Here is an 18,402-nt window from a genome sequence, read left to right on the forward strand (position 1 = left end):
TTGGCGACCGCTGGTTTAAGGCCGGGCCTGTCCCTGCGAGGGTTGTGCAGGTGGGCGAGGCCCCATTGACACCTTTCCAAGCAGCGCGGCGGAGAGGAGGCGGGGCCGGAGGCCTGGGCGACCAATGAGGGCGGCCCCGGTCACACAAAGCCGGCGAGCGAGCCAATGGGCGCGGGGGGTGTGGCCAGGGCGTCGGGCTCCGGGCATTTATAACAACTTGGAATGCGGTGCCTGGACGCGCGCTCCGAGGCGGCTGTGGGCTCCCGTGAGGGGTGCGGGACGTGTGCCCGAGATCTACCCCCGCAGCCGGCCCCCACTCCGCCCTCTCCCAGCTCCTGCTCGTCATGGAGTCGCTGGCTCTCCCTCGGCGGCCCGGCCCGGCTCCTCCGGCGGCCGCCGCCCTGGCCGACGGGCTCCAGTCGCCCAAGCCGGTGATGAAGAAGCAGGCGGTGAAGCGGCACCACCACAAGCACAACCTGCGGCACCGCTACGAGTTCCTGGAGACCCTGGGCAAGGGCACCTACGGCAAAGTGAAGAAGGCGCGGGAGGGGTCCGGGCGCCTGGTGAGTGCGGCTCCCTCTCGCGGCGCCGGCGCCGGCCGGCGGGCGGCTCGGGCTGGGCCGGGGGCTCGCGCCGTGCTCCGGGGAGTGGCCCCCTCCACGCCGTCCTCACCAGCTGAGATCGTGGGGCTGGGGGCGGTGGTGGTGTTTATTGCAGATGTGTCTGTCCATGGCTGCACGGACAATGGTCGTGGACCTGAGAACCCCAACAACACCGGGCAGCGTGTGATGATGGCCAGTGAGGAGGCGGACAGTTGGTTCAGGGTGCCTAGAAGTCTAATAGCGTCCTTAGAGATGAGAGTTCTCCCTATAGAAGATGGAACTTGAGTTGGATTTTGCTTGGCACAGACTCCCAATAGAGTGGAATGGGAAGAGGAAGTAGAAGGCACCTGATCCTAGCAGGGGGTTAGTACCAGTAAATGTGTGTGTTTAAATGAATGAGTGAGGCCTCCAGTTCTCAACTCAGTTCTGTGAGTCTGGCAGCCCAGCACACTACGAAGGTCTGCACAGGGATGGGGTGGGGGTAGGTTGGACACCGAAGTCCTTTCTAAATCTAAGAGTGGGCCGAAGTTTCCGTATGATGAGTTTTTTAAAATATATTTTTATTGATGTTAGAGAATGAGAGGGAGAGAGAGATAGAAACATCAAGGATGAAAGAGAATCACTGATAGGCTACCTCCTGTACACCCCCTGCTAGGGATTGAAACCAAACCCGGGCATGTGCCCTGACTGGGATCCAACTCTGACCTCCTGGTTCATAGGTCATCACTCAACCACTAACCAACACCAGCAATATGATGAGTTTTTTATTCTGAGAAATGTGAAACCAGGCTCTGGTGCAAGGTCCAGGGTGCCCCAAGATACCTTTGGGTCCAAGGCCTTTTCAGGAAGGTGTCCTGTTAATTTGGTGTGTGTGTGTGTATGTGTGTGTACATGTTGTAGTAATAGTAGTAATCTGTGGGACCTTGAGCAATTAATTTATCTCTGTACTCTCAGTTTTCCCTTCTGCAAATACGGAGAAACCTCAGCCTCCCTCACAAGCTGCTTTGAGGATTAAATGAGAAGCAAGTGCAAGTGTAAATGGTTCTGACATAAAGAAACCACAGTGAGAACTGATGCTTATATCTGAAAGAGTGGCAGGTTTGCCGAATGTTAGTTAATAGTGGTTTTCAAACTGGAGTTTAATATGCTTAGGAGTCATAAGAAAAAAAAATATGCTTAGGAGTCGACGGGGATGCTTGTTTGAAATCCTTATTCTCTGGTTCCATACCCACAGGGTTTTTTCATGAAGGTCTTGGATGGGACCAAATAATCTGTATTTTAGCAAGCCTTTTAGGGCAGGTGCTCTAGGGATTGTTTTGCCAAATCCAGGTGGGTGCTGGTTATGAGATGCGTGGAAGCACAGGGGTGTGTGTGTGTGTGTGTGTGTGTGTGTGTGTGTAGCCATGGTTTGCCCTATTGGCTATGGCTGCAGTCGCCTCCCCAGATTGTTTGCTTTAGCAGCCAGTAGCTGGTTTGAAATTCAAGAAGTCGTTTCATTGGTGAAGGAGAGTGGATGCTGGCAAAAGGGGATGGATTTGTGGCCCATCAATAGGACTGGGTATGTTTTTTCTGCTAATGCCTGGCATGGTCCCCTGTTGCCTGCTGCCAGGTTACAGCTATTGGGCAATCATGTACTTCCTGACTTTCCTTTTCTTTCTCTTTCTATAAAGTGTGAGGGCCTGGTGAGGCTCCAGGCTTCAGGCTCCTGGGCCCAGGCTTTGTCAGGGGCTTAGCTAGGAAATATCTGATTGTGGGGGGCAGGTTGGGTTGGGAGGTCTGGAGGGCCCCAAAACTGGGAAACTGAAATTTATGTTTATAGATCCCATCAGGTTTTTGACCTAGGTCACCGCATATACTAGTAGGAGAGAGAGGGAGGAAGGCAGGAAGGAGGTGGGGTGTGGAGCAATAGAGAGATCTTATTGATTCTGGAATGAGATAAACCCGCTTTCAGTTTTCAAATCGCAGTGTCTGTAGGCAGGGAGTCCAGCTCTTGTTATATCAGAGCACTGACTCCAGAAGGCACTCCCCGCCCCATGCAGGGAACTGAGATCTGTAGGAATGGGACCTGTTCTGAACCTCCCGGGTCCATAGACCATCCTGTGCTTCTGCTGGGCACTTGCTCAGGGTCTCTTCTCCTTGTGGAGCAGCTGCCTGCTGCGCTAATGGTTCCTCAGTTCTGGAGAGGAGTCCTCTCCCCGCTCCTCATTCCTGCCTCTTCCCTGTCCCCCCTGAAGAGAGACCAACCTCAGGATCTTCAATGGGAGAGAGAGACGTGGGAGCCACCCAAGATAGCCCCTCAAAATGAACTGAGAGTATTGGTAGAGGCTAAATTCGGAGGAAGACCTGCTGGGTGACTCGCATCCCACTTTTCTCTCCACTTTTACAGACCTTTTCCCATCCCCAGCCTGCCTAGATGAGCTTGTCAGGGGCTGGATGGGACTGTCCGGAGGGAGGGGCAGGTGGGCAGGACTAATGGCTACTCCAGGAGGGCATCAAAGGAAAAACAAATATTTGCTCTGGATCTTCTAGTCTCCAAGTACATTCCTGGTGTCCCGATGACATTTCCTCCTGTGACCCTCCCAGCTCCCTCACTCCCCCTCCCCCTAAAGAGAAAAACACCTGCTGGTAGGGTTGACCAGAGACTTTGGGATGATCTGCACGGAAGTCTTAACCTCCAAGGGCTTCCATGAGGAACATGAGGGGCTAAAGATCTGGGGCAGAGGTGCTTCTGTCTGACATATTATATGGCTTGTTGGGATTTGAAAATGACTGAGATGGTCCTATTCCTTCATTGACAGATGGGGAAACAGAGGCCCAGGGAGGAGAGGAGACTTGTTCTAAGGCTGGTTAGTGGCATGCCTACAACATAGGCCCCTGATCTGACCACCCCAAGTCCTGGATCACCACTACTGAGTCTTGGTCTGAGAGTTGGCCTTCAGTTGGGCCCGGCCTGTCTCAGTGTGTTTTGTCATTCCAACAGTCGTCTCCAGTCACCTTCTTAGAGCTTCAGGCAGTTGGAGGATCACTGAGAACCGACTCCCACACACACACTCTGCCTAGAAAGGATCCTGGTTGTGGGTGAACTACACTACATTCCTGGTTTGTACCTTGTCAGGAAGGCTGCTTAACTCAGAGTCAGACTGCAAGGGTTCAAAATCCTGCCTCTAGTGCTCACCAGCTCTGTGACCTCTCTGTACCTCAGTTTCCTCATCTGTAAAGTGGGGTTATAGTAACTCCTACTGCATGGTCTTCTCACAGGCTTAGATAAGATAATATATTGTCAAGTGCTGAGCACAGTAGCTGATACAATGTCATCCCAGCGAGGCTGCTTTGACTAGACCCTCCCCTCTCCGGGAGGCATCCATCCTGGGTCTGTCTGCCCTGAGCAAGAGACTGGGCTGTGCTCAGCTTCTTTAAGCCTAACCACTTTGCTCTCTGCTTTGTTCAAAGTCCTAGCCTCTCCTTCAGCCCCTACTCCAGAGAAGGGCTCCCACCTGGCCAGCTGCCCTCCCAGTGCCTCCTGCACCTGCCTGCTCAGCAGCAGGGAGGAGGCTCCGGCTACAGGCGACTCTTGTCCTTGGGCTCTGGCCAAACCACACAAGAGAGCTGGGCAGGGAAGTGCCTTGCCCAGCAACCTGGCAGAGTGGGCAGGAGGGTGGCAAGGAGGGGTGGGCACAGCATGTGGTTTAGGGGAAGCAGCTCAGACACCCCTCATTCCTGGAGCCCATTCCTCTCCCTGGCTGGTTCTCTGGCAGGCTTGGTGGGGTGGTGAGCACCCACACTCTAGGCTCATCCCCACTCTGCCCGGCCCAGGCCAGCCCAGCTCAGCCTCTCCTCCATTATCTAAGTGGGTCATCCTCCATCTCCTTGCCCCACCTCCCAGATGGCAGCTGCTTCATGAAAGGTCAGAGAGGAGCCAAGGACCTTGAGATGCCCAGTTTGCACCCTCTTTCCTGGGACCTGGGACCAGCACCTTTAGGTCTTGTTTTTCTAAGACCTTTCTGCCATCCTCTCCTGAGTCCAGATCATTCCTGATCTGAGTTGGGGGGTGGGTAGGGGCAGTGTTTAACCAATTGAGCCCCAGCACCCATCTCCCCAGTGTTTATATAAGTGGGATGGGGGTGGCTGGTGGTAGTGTACAGCTTGGCCCAGGGCAGGGTGTGGGGCATTCCCTGCTCCAGGGGCGGGAGGTAGGGAGCTGGAGGCAGGGCAGGGCACCTGCAAGGATCTTTTGTCTTTTGAGATGGCAGCTTCTCCAGGGAACACCTCTCCCTCTTGGATCCTGACTCTGCCTTGATGTAGATCAGGGAACCTTCGAAGAGTCAGTGCACCTCTTCTGCAGTGTTTGCCATTTGCGACCTGGGGTAGGGAATTCACCCTGCAGGGCCACCGGAGCAAGAAAATCCCTGGGCTGATATCAGTAGGAGCTGGGCTCTGGCAGGTTAACAGAGACATAGCATAGGGCCTCGGAACAAGCTCTTTATAACAATCCTGGGCCAGCACCTTCCTGGCATAGTAGCGGCTGACCCATTTCTGAAGACACTCAGCAGACAATGCTGGCGTTTGGAGGGGAGCTTAGAGATCCTGGTGTGCAAATTTGTGAATGGTCCCTTTCTTTCTGGCCTTTGCTCAAACATTTCTCTCTGCCTGGGATGCCCCTGTTGCCCCTCCCCAGCCTACCCTCCTTGGCTGGGCAAACCCCACTCATCTATCAAGATCTGAAACCCTTTTCTCCCTGCTCCTCCCTGCTCTCCAGCGCTCCTGGAGCCCCTGGCAGGCAGGGGCCTCCGTTTTCACACCCATCACACTCGACTGGGAGTTGATTTGCATTGCCAGTCCTACCACTGGACTGAAGATCTTGGTAGAGGGACTGTCCAGTTTTTGTCTAAATCCCCAACTCCTAACATAGCACCAGGCACATAGTAGGTGTTCAGCAAGTGTTTGGAGAATAAATTACCTTTCATTTTCCAGATGAGGACAATCAAACCAGCCAGACCAGTTGACCAGATTATTTAAGTGACTCGTCTTGAGTTGCAGAGTTCAGCAGTGGCAACGAAAGATTGCCACTCTTGACACTCACTCCACAGACCTAGTGTTCTCATGTCCATTAATATAATTGTTGTGTCTGGGTTCCCTGTTCCCTCTGAGTACAGTGGCCGCATACTGTATTATCTAAACCTGGATACTTTGGAGAAGAAGGGGTCCCTATTAGTAATATTACTGGGATGAACCAGGATTGTCTCCAGGCATGTGATCTCTCTACCTCTGGGTGATCCATTCAGCTCCGGTCAGTATGTTTTTATTCTAGTCAGCGGTTCTCAACCTGTGGGTCGCAACCCCTTTGGGGGTCAAATGACCCTTTCACAGGGGTCGCCTAAGACCATCGGAAAACACATATAATTACATGTTGTTTTGGTGATTAATCACTATGCTTTAATTATGTTCAATTTGTAACAATGAAATTGGGGGTCACCACAACATGAGGAACTGTATTAAAGGGTCTCGGCATTAGGAAGGTTGAGAACCACTGTTCTAGAGAATGGTTGTTCAACTACCTTGCAGATGGAGAACAAAGGTCCCTCCGAATTAGTGCCTGTATCAGAGGTTGCCTCTCCACCCATGCCCAGGAAGAAAGGCAGAAAATCTTATCTGGCACTGGCCCCATCAGTCAGGGATCAGCCTGATGACGTCACCAATATATCTAGGTTGCAATTCATGTTCACCAGTAAACAATTGTTGAGTACTTTCGATTGCGGAGCTGTGTCTAGGCCTGAGCTTTGGCTACATCTAATTTACTTTGCTAGGCTAGCCAGCAGGTAGCTAAGGGCCCTTCTCATGGGATAGGTTGAGGAACAGCAGCCCAGCCCCACCAGGGCACTGACACCTTGCTCTTCTGGCCTGTCACCTGCTTAGGGACTGGTGGAGGCCTGCTGACATTACTTGTTTCTTTCCTGGGAAGTGCCAGCCACATTGTGCTCTCCTAGGACCTAATGTAGATGATTGGGGTCCTTGGCCTCCCCCCTGAGGCCAGAGCATAAGCTTACAGGAGGATGGGACTGTCCATGGAGGTTAACAATTCTGATGTAGAGTCATAGGCTTCCAAATTTGAGAGAAATGGATCTCAAGATTTGACTTGTACCCTCTATCTATCTACCAGAGCGCTGTTTCTAGCTAGGCTCAGACCCCTTTATTCAAGTGGGGGGCGGGGCACCTCCTTTCTTTTAGGTCTTGTCTTTTTGAGAGCTCTGCCTCCTAAGCCTAGGATCGTTTCTCTCGTTGTATTTGTTTGTGTGTACACAACTATACATCCAAGATGTGCTTAGCCTTTTCATATGTGTGCATCTTAAGCTTTCAAATAGTTCTGTCTCATTATCAAGTTAAGTGATTCATGTATGACTTTTTACTATCTGTTAATAGGTTTTTATAGCCCTTTATCTGAAGAGTACATAGTACTTTATCCATTGTCTGATTATTAAAATGCAGACATTTAGAGAGAAAAGAATTAGTCCATAAAATCGTGTCTCCCGGGAGCAGAGAGGGGTCTGGGTAGAGAGGTGTGCAGGAGCTGCGCTCCAGGCTGAAACCTCAGAGCTGATGGAGGATTCCAGCCCCTTTGTCCCCATCCCCACCCCCTGTCCAATTCTAAACCAGGGATTTTGCAGCACAGCTCGCGGGGGTGGTTTGGAGCAGAAGGGGTGGGGGCGTGCAGCGAGCACCTGCAGCTGCAGCGTGGGCCTCCACAGCATCTTGGCGGGAGGCTCCATGGTGACAGCCCCTCCCGCTGCCATTGTCCTCCCTGTCCTGCTCAGGGACGCAGAGAGCTGGGCCTTGCTCTTTCACGGAGGCAGCTCCCGGGGAGGAGGGCGCGCCGATGGCCCGTTGCCGGGGTGACGGCCCTGGGCACTGTCCGCAGCTCCTCTTACGGGATTACGCTGGGCTGTTCCGCATTCTTGTCGCTGTCCCTGTGAGCAGGAAGCCATTGTCCACCCCCGGAGCCTGTGAAAGGGGGGATTAGAGGCCCCTCCCTTCCAGAAGTGGTTTCCTTTTCTGTCTCCTTTTGAACCTCGAGGGGAGGCCAACACTCCTGGGAAAATGAATGAGGAGCTGTTTACCTCAGTCTGTGCCTTCGGGTTTCTCATAACTTGCTGTGTCCCATGAAGGGGAAGTCTTGTGTTTACCATCTGTATGTCCCTGCACCAGCCTTGACAGGAAGTGACCAGCCCTGTGACACCCCGCCCTGCCCAGCACCCGATGCCAGCCAGGAAAGCCTCTCAGGCCGTGGCATTTGGTGGCATTTGCATGGCTCATCTCATAGTCAAAGCGGGAAAGCACTGCACAGGTCCGTTCAGCCTGTTTGTTTCACTGAAAAGAAAACTGAGGCTCGGAGAAGGGGTGGGACTGCCCATGAGGACAGGGACAGAGCCTGGAGGAGGACCCCGGTCTCCTGGCTCCTCAGGCTGTGTCTTCTGCGCGCGCACACACACACACACACACACACACACTGCACAGCTGTGTTTCTCCCCTTTCTGTCACCTTGGCCCTGCGTGGGATGGAGAGGGAGGGGGACAGAGACCCCTCCGTCTCCAGAGCTCTGCCGAAAGGGCATCTGGCAGCTCTTTCTTCATTCTCCCTCCACCCTTGCTGACCTGCCACGAAAACCATCTGGAACATTCGTCCTTTTATGGTATGTTCACCTTTACAGACAAGATAGCAAAGCCCGGAGGACACGGTTGCTGGGAGAGGGACATTCCTTCCCTGGACCGAAGAGACCTGTGTGGGGTTTTTTGTTTTCATAAATTTTTTTGTGGTAAAATATAGATAACATAAAATTTACCATTTTAAGCATTTCAGTGTCCAATTCAGTGGCATGCAGTACAGTTACAATGTTGTGCAACCATCACCACCATGCATTCCTCACCTCGTTTCATCACTCTGGACAGAAACCCTCTGTACCCACTAAACAGTCACTGCTCATCCCACCACCCGTCCCTCCCCCTGGTCACCTCTGTTCTACTTCCTGGCCTATGCATTTTCCGATTCTGGCCGCCTCATACAGATAGGCTCGTACAGCATTTGGCCTTGTGCGTCTGGCTCACTTCACTTAATGTAATGCTGTCCAGGTTCACCCCAGTCGGTGCCAGTTAGTGACAGTATGACTTGGAGCAGGTCACTTGACCCCTCTGGGTACCAGTCTCCTTCCCTGTAAATGGGGATGAAGATACTTCCTGTGCCTACCTCCCAGGGCTGTGGGGAGGACCGGTTAATTTACTAGCACAACAAATGGTTGCGCAGTGCCTGCCGTGTGCCCGGCACTGTACTTGGCATCAGGGATCCAGTGGTGGGCAAATCCTTGTCCTCATGGTGTAGTAGGGTAAATTTGTGTAAGTCACAAAGCATCAGCCTCCTGAATGGTTGTTACCGTCCTTGTTCATCACTGGTCTTTACTCCTTCCTGCTGCTGGACCACACCTAGAGAAGGTGCTCTTCAGCCTCTCCGCCACCTTCCCCGGTGGAGGTCGGAGTGGCATCCCTGGGTGCATCCTGTGGCCTTGGCAACAGCAGCAGCAGCAGCAGGCAGACCACAGTCAGGACTTGGAGAGTGTCCTCCGGGACACTGTTAGCTGCCAGACCTTTCTCTTCATTCTCCAACATTCTCTGTTCCCAGGTGGCCATCAAGTTGATCCGGAAAGAAAAAATCAAAGATGAGCAAGATCTGATGCACATTCGGCGAGAGATTGAGATCATGTCGTCACTCAACCACCCCCACATCATTGCCATCCACGAAGGTACAGAGGCAGGGCGTTTGAACCTGGGAGTGTGTGTGTGTGTGTGTGTGTGTGTGTGTGTGTGTGTGTGTGTGTGTGTAGGAGCAGTCAGAACAGAAGATACAAAGAAAGAAAAGAGACGCAGGCTTTGGAGTTGGGCAAAAGCTGAATTTGAAATGAAGTGGTGTGGCTTGGGCAACTATTCAATTTAGTTTCTGGGTGGGCCTCAGTTCCTCATTTGTAAAACGGGATAATCCCACCTACGTCACGGGGTAGTTGCAAAGGCCAAATAAAATGTCACCGTGTGCTCAGCTCATGGGAGGAACTCTGTGTACTGTAGGCTTTTTGTGGTTATTGTTAGGGTTTCTGTACTTGAATGCTACCTCCCCAACCCAATGAGGAGCCTCCGCGATACGGGGGAGGCTGAAAGATAGAGGCCTGCATCTGTCCGGGCGCATGGGTGCTAAGAGCCAGCTTCCTCAGGCCTGCCCTGTCCTCGGAGTCATTCCCGCCATGGGGCTGGCTCCCACCTCTCCTTATCATCTTTCCCAGCCTCCTCTCGCTCTGACAACAGTGGTGGCTTTCCACTCCAGCTGCCCTGTTCCCTGTGACCCAGACAACAAAGTAAGCAAGAGGGGGGGGACGAGGGAAAGAGGGGGAACACCTTCCCACACACATCTGTCTGCTTCCAGCCTTTACAGAATATCACTTCGATGGGACCAAGGGATAGCAGCAGAGAGAGGGAGACGATGGCTTTGCCCTCTATCTGAATATTCCTGGTGGGAAATAGGAGAGAAGTCTTCTCTCTTGAGTTGTATCATAGGAAGGCTAAGGGTAGAGCCACTCACATGGCCCTGTGGCCTGAGCCTGTCCCACAGGAGCCCAGGCAAGTAGCTGAGAAAGCCAATTGTGTCTCTGTGTATTCCTCCAGGGAAGAGTGGGCATGGCGGAGTATTGGTTAAGCCCGGCTGAACTTCGTGATCACTGTGTGTGTGTGTGTATGTGTGTGTGTGTGTGTGTACACATATGGGTGCATGTCCCACACCCATATCGCCAGCCAGGTCTGGGCACTGAGCTTTGAAGCTCAGGATGGGGCTTCCCCTTCACCTTCCAGTTCTGCAAATGTAGGGCCATCATAGTTACTGTGTGTGTGGCAGGGCTCTCCCAATCCATCCCCATCCTGCCACAGCCTTCAGGAGGTATGAACTGGGTGGTGGGGGACTGACCTAACTGCTGTCCAGAATGTGATGGCTCTTGACCCCCAATTTCATGGCACAAAGGCTGCAGAGATATGGAGAACCACAGGGGGAGAGGCTCAGCTAGACACACCCTGGGGAGGCTGGGCCACCACCCATTAGGGCCACTCACTCATGTTCCCCTGGGAAAAAGCTCAGTCCTCCCAGCCATGTATCCAAGTGCCTGGGAGCTGGGACTCCTCCTGGGAGAAGCCACCTCCCTCAGCTCCTTCTCACCTGCTAGACAGCAGCAGCCCGGGGCTGGCCCAGCAAGCCCAACTCCTAGGACCTGTTTGACACAAAGATGCAATGTCAGGGCCATGCGTGTTCTGACATAATCCAGCTGAAGGGCCAGTTTGGCGACCTACTCGTTCCCTACCTTTCCAGGGGGCTCTAGCCAGGACAAGTCCTCAGGGGGCAAGAGGGCCACTCCTACACGTGTTGATGAGCCAGATGGGGCAGGCTGACTGCCAGGAGCCCAGCCAGTCAATTAAGGCCCTGGAAGTACTCTGGGTGGGAAGTCAAAGGTGTTGGGGGAGATGAATACTCAGCTCTCCATTGTACTTTATTGTGTACAAAGCACTTACATATACTTCTGTCCCTTTTCTGATCCTCAAGGCAGGCATTGTGTGGGTATTATTATATATATTACATCTAGGAGGACACTGCTAATACATCTAACAGTAGGTGGCATGTATTGAGGGCTTGTTTATGTCAGCCCCTCCGCCAGCTTGCTCAGCCAGCCCCCGGCCGTCACCGGCTTTTATCCAGCTCTCACCGAAGCCCTCAGAGGTTGCCATTATCATCCCCCTCTTCAAATGAGGAAACTGAGGCACACTGGTTGAATAGCTTGCCAAGGTTACCCAGCTAGTAAGTGATGGGGCCAGGATTCAGACCCCAAACCGACATTCTTACTGATGGGTCTAGAAGAGATTTGCCCACGTCTCAAAGCAAAAAGCACCGAATTCTGAATCCATTCTCATCCAGTGATGGCTCTGCCCTTTGGGAACTTGCAAGGTGGTTTCAAGAACCCACAAAAGCCAGAACTTCCAAGGAGAGGGCGGGTGAGCCAGTTTCCTTGGCCTTAACGAGCTGCTGCTGGAAGATGTGGAGAGCTTCAGAGGCCCTTCTCCTGCCCTTCCTTGCCACCCTTCTGCCCCATCAGACATCCCTGGAGGAAGGTCCTGGAGGGAGGTGTCTGGTCCAGGGCCAGGGCGAGGCCGGTGGCCCCCAGGGGGAGCAGTGTGCTCGGGCGGGTCCTGATGTCTCATCTTGTTCTGCCCAGTGTTTGAGAACAGCAGCAAGATGGTGATCGTCATGGAGTACGCCAGCCGGGGCGACCTGTATGACTACATCAGCGAGCGGCAGCGGCTCAGCGAGCGCGAGGCCCGTCACTTCTTCCGGCAGATCGTCTCCGCTGTGCACTATTGCCACCAGGTGGGCCCCTACCCGCCCAGCCCTGCTCCGAGGGGTGGTCCCTGGGCTCCGGGGCTGGTTTGGGCCAGAGAGATTCCAGATTGATCCAGGATCACACAGGGAGACCAAGCAGAGGCAAGACTCGATTCTGGGCTCTCGGCCTAAGGGATGCGAGGCTTTGAGTCCCTTGGCCAGAGGTGGAAGGGCCTGTGATGACCATGGGTATTCCCAGCCTACTTGTGCCCCCCCCCCCCCCTCACACACACACACACACACACACACACACACACACACACTGCCTTGTGTTTGCCTCACTTTCCAGACCAGGCCCTCAGGCACTGCCCTCCCTGCTGACCTCCCCCTGAACCTCCTCCTCCCTCTTTCAGAATGGGGTTGTCCACCGGGATCTCAAGCTGGAGAACATCCTCCTCGATGCCAATGGCAACATCAAGGTGAGCCCACTTCTTGTTTCTGGCAGCTCCCACTCCTCCCAGCCTTTCTGCACTGTCCCTCGCCAAGTATCCCTATGCTCTTAGGGGGTTCCAGGAGGAGTAGAACAAGCTCCGACTTACATGTTCGTTTTATGGATGGAAAACCGAGGCCTCAAAATAAGGGGTGACTTGCACAAGGTTCTATGGCTAACGAGAGGCTGAGCCTGGGCTAGACCCAAGGCCTTCTGACTCCCCAACCAGTGCTCTCGACATCACAAGACTGACAGGAGTCTAGGTCTAGGGGCAGTTTTTGGTCACTTGGGACGGGCAGGGAGCAGACCCCGGCCTTAGTTCTCCCTGCTGTCATGCATGCGCGCACATGCGCACACACATGCCCACTTTAATCTGCTGCAGTTAGGTAGCCCTATGGCACTTTTCCCCAAAGGCCAGGCCTTCCGGCGCCAGCTTCCTGCAGCGTCTGGTTCCCTGAGCCTAAGCAGTTTACTTTAGGAATGAGAAGGGCACACTGATGAGATAAACTCAGATCACAGTGCTGGAAGGGGCAGATGTCAGGCCGGCCCCTGCATGTACCTGGGAGGGCACTGACTCTGCACTCAGACTTCCTCAGAATCTTCTAGAACTCAGGACATAGTCCCTTCTCCAGTAGCTCATGACCTGTGCTTTGAGGTGCCCTGGCGCTGACTTCATTCCCCCTTCCCAGCCAATTCCCGGAGCAGGTGGAGCTTGCTTTGATGTGTGGGATGGGGGAGGGGAGCAGAGCCAATAAACCTGGACTGGCACGAACTCTCCATCTGCACCAATCACCTGCCTCATATGGGCTTCACTGGAAACTGCTCGATAAGAGGCCAATAAAACCATAAATGAAGGAGCCAGAGTTTCATAAACAGGCCCTCTCCACCCTAGACACACATGGCCCTCTGCTGGGGGTGAAGAGGTCAGGAGTAGAAGGGCACTGACCTCAGCCTCTGTCTGAGAGGATAGGTGGGGAAAGGTCTTCTGGGAAACGAGAGGTGGACTTGGGGCCTCTCAAAGCCTCGGTATTCGATGGCTCAGGGAGTCCTGTGAGAAGGTTCCCTCTCCTGGGCTATCACTCCGACTGTGATCTTTGTTCTGCCCTCACTGTTGCTTCTCAGCCTTACCGGGCTGACCCCATGATCCTGCCCAGGTGTGGACATATACAAGCCCTTTGCTAGGAAGGGCCGCCCAGCCTTGTGTGCTTACTCAGAGCTGGGGTGTCATGCTGCTGAGGGCTGGACACTGGCATGAGCTGTTGAGTCTTCCCCTCCATCTGGTCAACCTTCCCACTGAGACCCATTCATGGGTCACACCTGTGCTAGGAGCTGCAGGAGGGATGGAGGCAGAGGAGGTCAGCACGGGGAGCATTGATGTGGCAACATGAGGAGACAGAGCTGCTAGGCAGTGGCTACAGCAGGCCATTGGAAACTGTAGGGCTTCGTGGGAGAAGATCTCAGGGCAATGGAGGGCTTCCCAGGGGAGGTGGGCTTGCTGGATCCGGAGGATGCATATGCCTGGGGTGGAGTACAGCATGAGCAGAGGAGCCTGGGAACAGGGCAGACCCTGGAACCCTCCCACACCTCTACCGAAGTGCTCATTGACACAGCTTCCGCGGGCTCTTTCTTCCAGGGCTGAGCTGGGTTGACAGTGCCCAGTGTGGGGTGGGGGTCATGGGCAGCCTTTCCTCCTGCTGGGGCCTAGGTTTCCCCAGGGTCTGGGAGGGGCATGAAAGCGGCAGACCAGCCCCGGCCTTGGCGTGACCCTGCATGTTTGTCCTGCCCTGCAGATTGCTGACTTTGGCCTCTCCAACCTCTACCACCAAGGCAAGTTCCTGCAGACGTTCTGCGGGAGCCCCCTTTACGCCTCGCCCGAGATCGTCAACGGGAAGCCCTACACAGGCCCAGAGGTGGGTGTCCGCCCTCCGCCATTTCCCGTGACTTTAGCTCCTCAGAGCATAAAATTCAACACTGTCTGTCCCCCAACCCCCAAAGTAGTGACTTGCCAGGTCTCTAGCCAGCCGTGGCCAAACTGGAACGAGAACTTAAATCTCTTGACCCTCAGTCTAGTTCTGTGCTGCTCACCTTCCTGGTTTCCATCACCTTTCCCAGCACCCAGCCAGCCACCCCTTCCTGTCCCAAAGGATGGCCTCACCACTGCTCTCGTGTTTGTGGCTGCCCCTGCCAAGGAGAGGTGATTGACAGCACCTCTCCCCTGAGCCTCAGTGCCTCCTGCAGCGTCACTCCTTTGCCCCCGGATACTAGAGGGAGGTGGCCCTCAGATGCACTGGCCTCTCTCTGGTGTGCAGGGGGGGCTGGAGGCCCTCCAGCATCCTTGCTGACCTCTCCCCCTCCCGCCTCTCTCAGGTGGACAGCTGGTCCCTGGGTGTTCTCCTGTACATCCTGGTGCATGGCACCATGCCCTTTGACGGGCAGGACCATAAGACACTGGTGAAACAGATCAGCAACGGGGCCTACCGGGAGCCACCTAAACCCTCAGGTGAGTGGGAGGTACGGGTGTTCGCATCCAGGCCCTGGTGTCCTGAGCTAATTCCTGAGGCGGGAGTTAAACAGTGGCAGCAGAGTGAGGGGGACACCCCATACAGATGAGAGGATCCTCTATCACCTCCTGCTGTTACCTCTCTGCCTCCAGTGTCTGTGACCTTCCTGCCCTTATGGACATGCTTTGTTGTATTTGGGGAATGCTTCCTAAGGTCTAACCTAGATCCCTTTTGCTATAGTTGTCTAGCTTTCCACTGCTTTTGCCCTCATCCTTTGCAATCCTTTTGTCCTTTCTACCTACATTGTAAGAACCTTGGTTTACCCTTCAGCACAGTCCGCCTCCTCAGAGGGTAGCGTCTCTGGGGAGAACGAGGATGCACACTCACATACAACAAGGCTACTGAAGGGGCCCGAGCCCTGAGGGGCGTGGCATGAGAGAGGAAATTGGCAGAGTCCATCCAGGAGAGCCAGAGGCCGGGAGGTGGCCGGGCTGGGGCGAGTGTGTGTGTGTGGAGCCCTCGGTGGGAGTAAACGTAACTTGCCGAGGAGTGAGTGGTGTCTTAGCACAGATGGGGGTAAGCCAGTGAGAGGGGACGGTGGGTGCCCATTCTCCTGGCTGCCAATCTGAAGCCCCTTGTCTTTGTCTTCCAGACGCCTGTGGCCTGATCCGGTGGCTGTTAATGGTGAACCCCGCCCTCCGGGCCACCCTGGAGGATGTAACCAATCACTGGTGGGTCAACTGGGGCTATGCCACCCGTGTGGGGCAGCAGGAGGCTCTGCACGAGAGAGGGTACCCAGGCGGTGACTCTGGCCGGGCGTCCGTGGCCGACTGGCTCCGGCGGTCCTCCCGCCCCCTCCTGGAGAACAGGGCCAAGGTGTGCAGCTTCTTCAAGCAGCACGCGCCTGGAGGGGGCAGCGTGGCCCCCAGCCTGGAGCGCCAGCATTCGCTCAAGAAGTCCCGCAAAGAGAACGACATGGCCCAGTCTCTCCAGGGGGACCCGGCTGATGACACCGCCCCTCGCCCCAGCAAGGGCAACCTCAAACTCCCGAAGGGCATTCTCAAGAAGGAGGTCGCTGCCTCCTCGGAGTGTCGGGGGGAGGACTCTGAGCTCAGCCCGTCCCCCACGGGCCCAGAGCAGGCTGCCCCCCCGCTCCCCAAGAAGGGCATCCTCAAGAAGTCCCGGCAGCGGGAATCCGGGTACTACTCCTCTCCTGAACCCAGCGATTCCGGGGAGCTCTTGGAGGCGGGGGACGTGTTCACGAGCAGGGACTCCGTGGAGCAGAAGCCACCCCAGGCCCCGGGGATGCTCCACCATCGCAAGGGCATCCTCAAACACAACGGCAAGTTCTCCCGCACCACCACCCCCGCCACCTTCGGCTCCCTGAATGAACTGGCCTCACCTCGCCCGCCGTCCAGGGCCAGCCGCCCCTCGGGAGCTGTGAGTGAGGACAGCATCCTGTCCTCCGAGTCCTTTGACCAGCTGGACCTGCCCGAGCGGCTCCCCGAGCCCCTGCTGCGGGGCTGTGTGTCTGTGGACAACCTCACGGGGCTGGAGGAGCCCCCCTCCGAGGGCCCAGGAAGCAGGGGCCTGAGGCGCTGGAGGCAAGACCCCCTGGGGGAAAGCTGCTTTTCCCTGAGGGACTGCCAGGAGGTGACGGAGGCCTACCGACAGGCCCTGGGCATCTGCTCAAAGCTCAGCTGAGGCGGTGGTGGGGCATTGCCCCAGTGGACAGGCTCTAAGATGCACCTGGCAACACCCTGAGGGGAGACGCCTTCTCCCCGGCCTCTAGGCCCAGCATTCCAGCCCAGAAGGCTGAGATGGTTGGCAGTTTAGTCCTGGGGAGGACCGGACAGGAGGAAAATGGGCACATGAACGACATTGAGGGCTCAGTGTCCTCAGCCCTGTGGAACCAAGAAGCTAGTGGAGGGGAAACGGGTAGAGAAGTAGAGGGAAGGCCCGTGGCCAAGTCCAGGTTCTCTGTCCGGTGTCTGCAGCCCCATGGAAAGAGCACTCTTTTCAGTACCCATGTCCGTAATTGCTGTGCGTGGTGCCTTCGCCACAGTAGGGATGGAAACTCTTCACATCCCCGTCGCCACCTCCATCCCCACCCGGCACTGAAACTGGAATATGGAAACTGCTCATGTGCCTGGGACGTCCTCCGACAGTCTCCTGTAGAGTGCCCGTCCTTATTTCTCCAGCAGTAAGAGAGCACACAACCTGTTTCCTCAAAGGCTCTCTCCCCTTTCCTGTCCTCCAAGCCTGGCCCAGGCCTCCTGGAGTCGCTGCTATGAATCTAAAAGACTTGAAAAGGCTCAGGCTGCTACTGGACTTCATCTCAAGGGGCCCAGATGCCTCAGGACCCCACCTTGAACCTCAAAGGCTCTGTGACCTTCTCCGGCCTCTATGCTGCTCCGGCTACTGAGAATGGATGTGCCTATGTCTCTGGGTTTTCCGGACCCTAGAATGTCCTATTTATGTTTTCAAGCTCTGTGTTCTTTAAAAAAGTGAATTTTGCTGTTTTCTATACTGTGAATACTGTGTTCTGGAAAGTCCACTATACATGTAACTTTTGTGTACAGAGAAGTGTTTTTGCAGTGATTCCCTACTGATCACGGGGAAGGGGGCCCTTTTATAAAACCGCGTGTTCCGTTGCACTGTCCAGAGGAGGTCTCTGGCTCCCTCATCCACGCCCTGATTCCATCTACCTGATGGTCCCTCTTCCCTTCTCTGTGGCCAGGAAAAGAACCACTCCATTAAAAACCAGAACGCGACTGGAAACAGCCTCTGTTGTTCTGTTTGAGGAGGTGGGGCACAGATCTTTGAGCCTTAACACACTCCTGCTGAGAAATAGAGAAGCTACTTAATAAAAACAAGCCAACAACAAACACCCAGCTGTAGCTCCCAAAAGCTCCTTGATACACCTGCATTCGTGTTCTGCCCTGTTCAACACGCAGGTGGGGGAGCCCTGGGCTGAGGGTCCCAATTTGCTCTTCCTGTCGCTGGCGCTAAAGGGAGAACTGGGCTCGGCTGATTGTCCAGCCCTGCCCCCAGCCTTCTCTGCCTCTTCTTCCACCCCTCCCCCACCCAGTTCTGTCCCCTGCTGCTTGAAGACACCCCCACTGCCTTTATTCTCTCTCCAAAGAAATCCCCTTGGCTCAGTGTTGGGCGGGCTCCCCACTCTGCCCCCACCGCCTGACCCCTAGTGAAATAAAGAATGCTTGGAATGCCCCCCCTTGAAGGCTGTCCTTCAACCCCCAGCAGAGCATTCCCAGCCCGCTCTGCTCCTTTGAGAAACTCCAGGGTTCCATGAGGACTGGGATGAAAGGGAGAATAAGGACAAAGTGCAGGCAAGCAGCCCGAAGGCTCTAGCTTCAAGCAGGCTCCCTCCCTATTCCCTACTCCCTACCTCCAACGCATC

The 18,402-nt window shown here is 54.9% G+C and overlaps 1 protein-coding gene across 1 annotated transcript; it reads left to right on the forward strand.

The window, feature by feature from the left end:
* The first annotated feature begins 254 nt into the window (after positions 1-254).
* NUAK2 (NUAK family kinase 2) lies at positions 255-17,762 on the forward strand. The gene is made up of 7 exons (XM_070396627.1): positions 255-563; positions 9,267-9,387; positions 11,887-12,038; positions 12,404-12,469; positions 14,271-14,390; positions 14,848-14,980; positions 15,634-17,762. The coding sequence occupies exons 1-7, from the start codon at positions 345-347 to the stop codon at positions 16,683-16,685; spliced, it is 1,863 nt and encodes a 620-aa protein (XP_070252728.1). The 5' UTR covers positions 255-344; the 3' UTR covers positions 16,686-17,762.
* Positions 17,763-18,402: the final 640 nt, after the last annotated feature.

Source organism: Myotis yumanensis, unplaced genomic scaffold (assembly GCF_028538775.1).
Source record: "Myotis yumanensis isolate MYYU_CA2020_CCGP unplaced genomic scaffold, mMyoYum1.0.hap1 SCAF_17, whole genome shotgun sequence".
NCBI lineage: Eukaryota > Metazoa > Chordata > Mammalia > Chiroptera > Vespertilionidae > Myotis > Myotis yumanensis.

Excerpts from the sequence above, each read along its gene's own strand:
- NUAK2 (XM_070396627.1), top strand. The coding sequence starts at position 345 with ATGGAGTCGCTGGCTCTCCCTCGGCGGCCCGGCCCGGCTCCTCCGGCG. Across the intron at positions 9,388-11,886 it reads CATCATTGCCATCCACGAAG|TGTTTGAGAACAGCAGCAAG; the intron begins GTACAGAGGCAG and ends TGTTCTGCCCAG. Across the intron at positions 12,039-12,403 it reads CTGTGCACTATTGCCACCAG|AATGGGGTTGTCCACCGGGA; the intron begins GTGGGCCCCTAC and ends TCCCTCTTTCAG.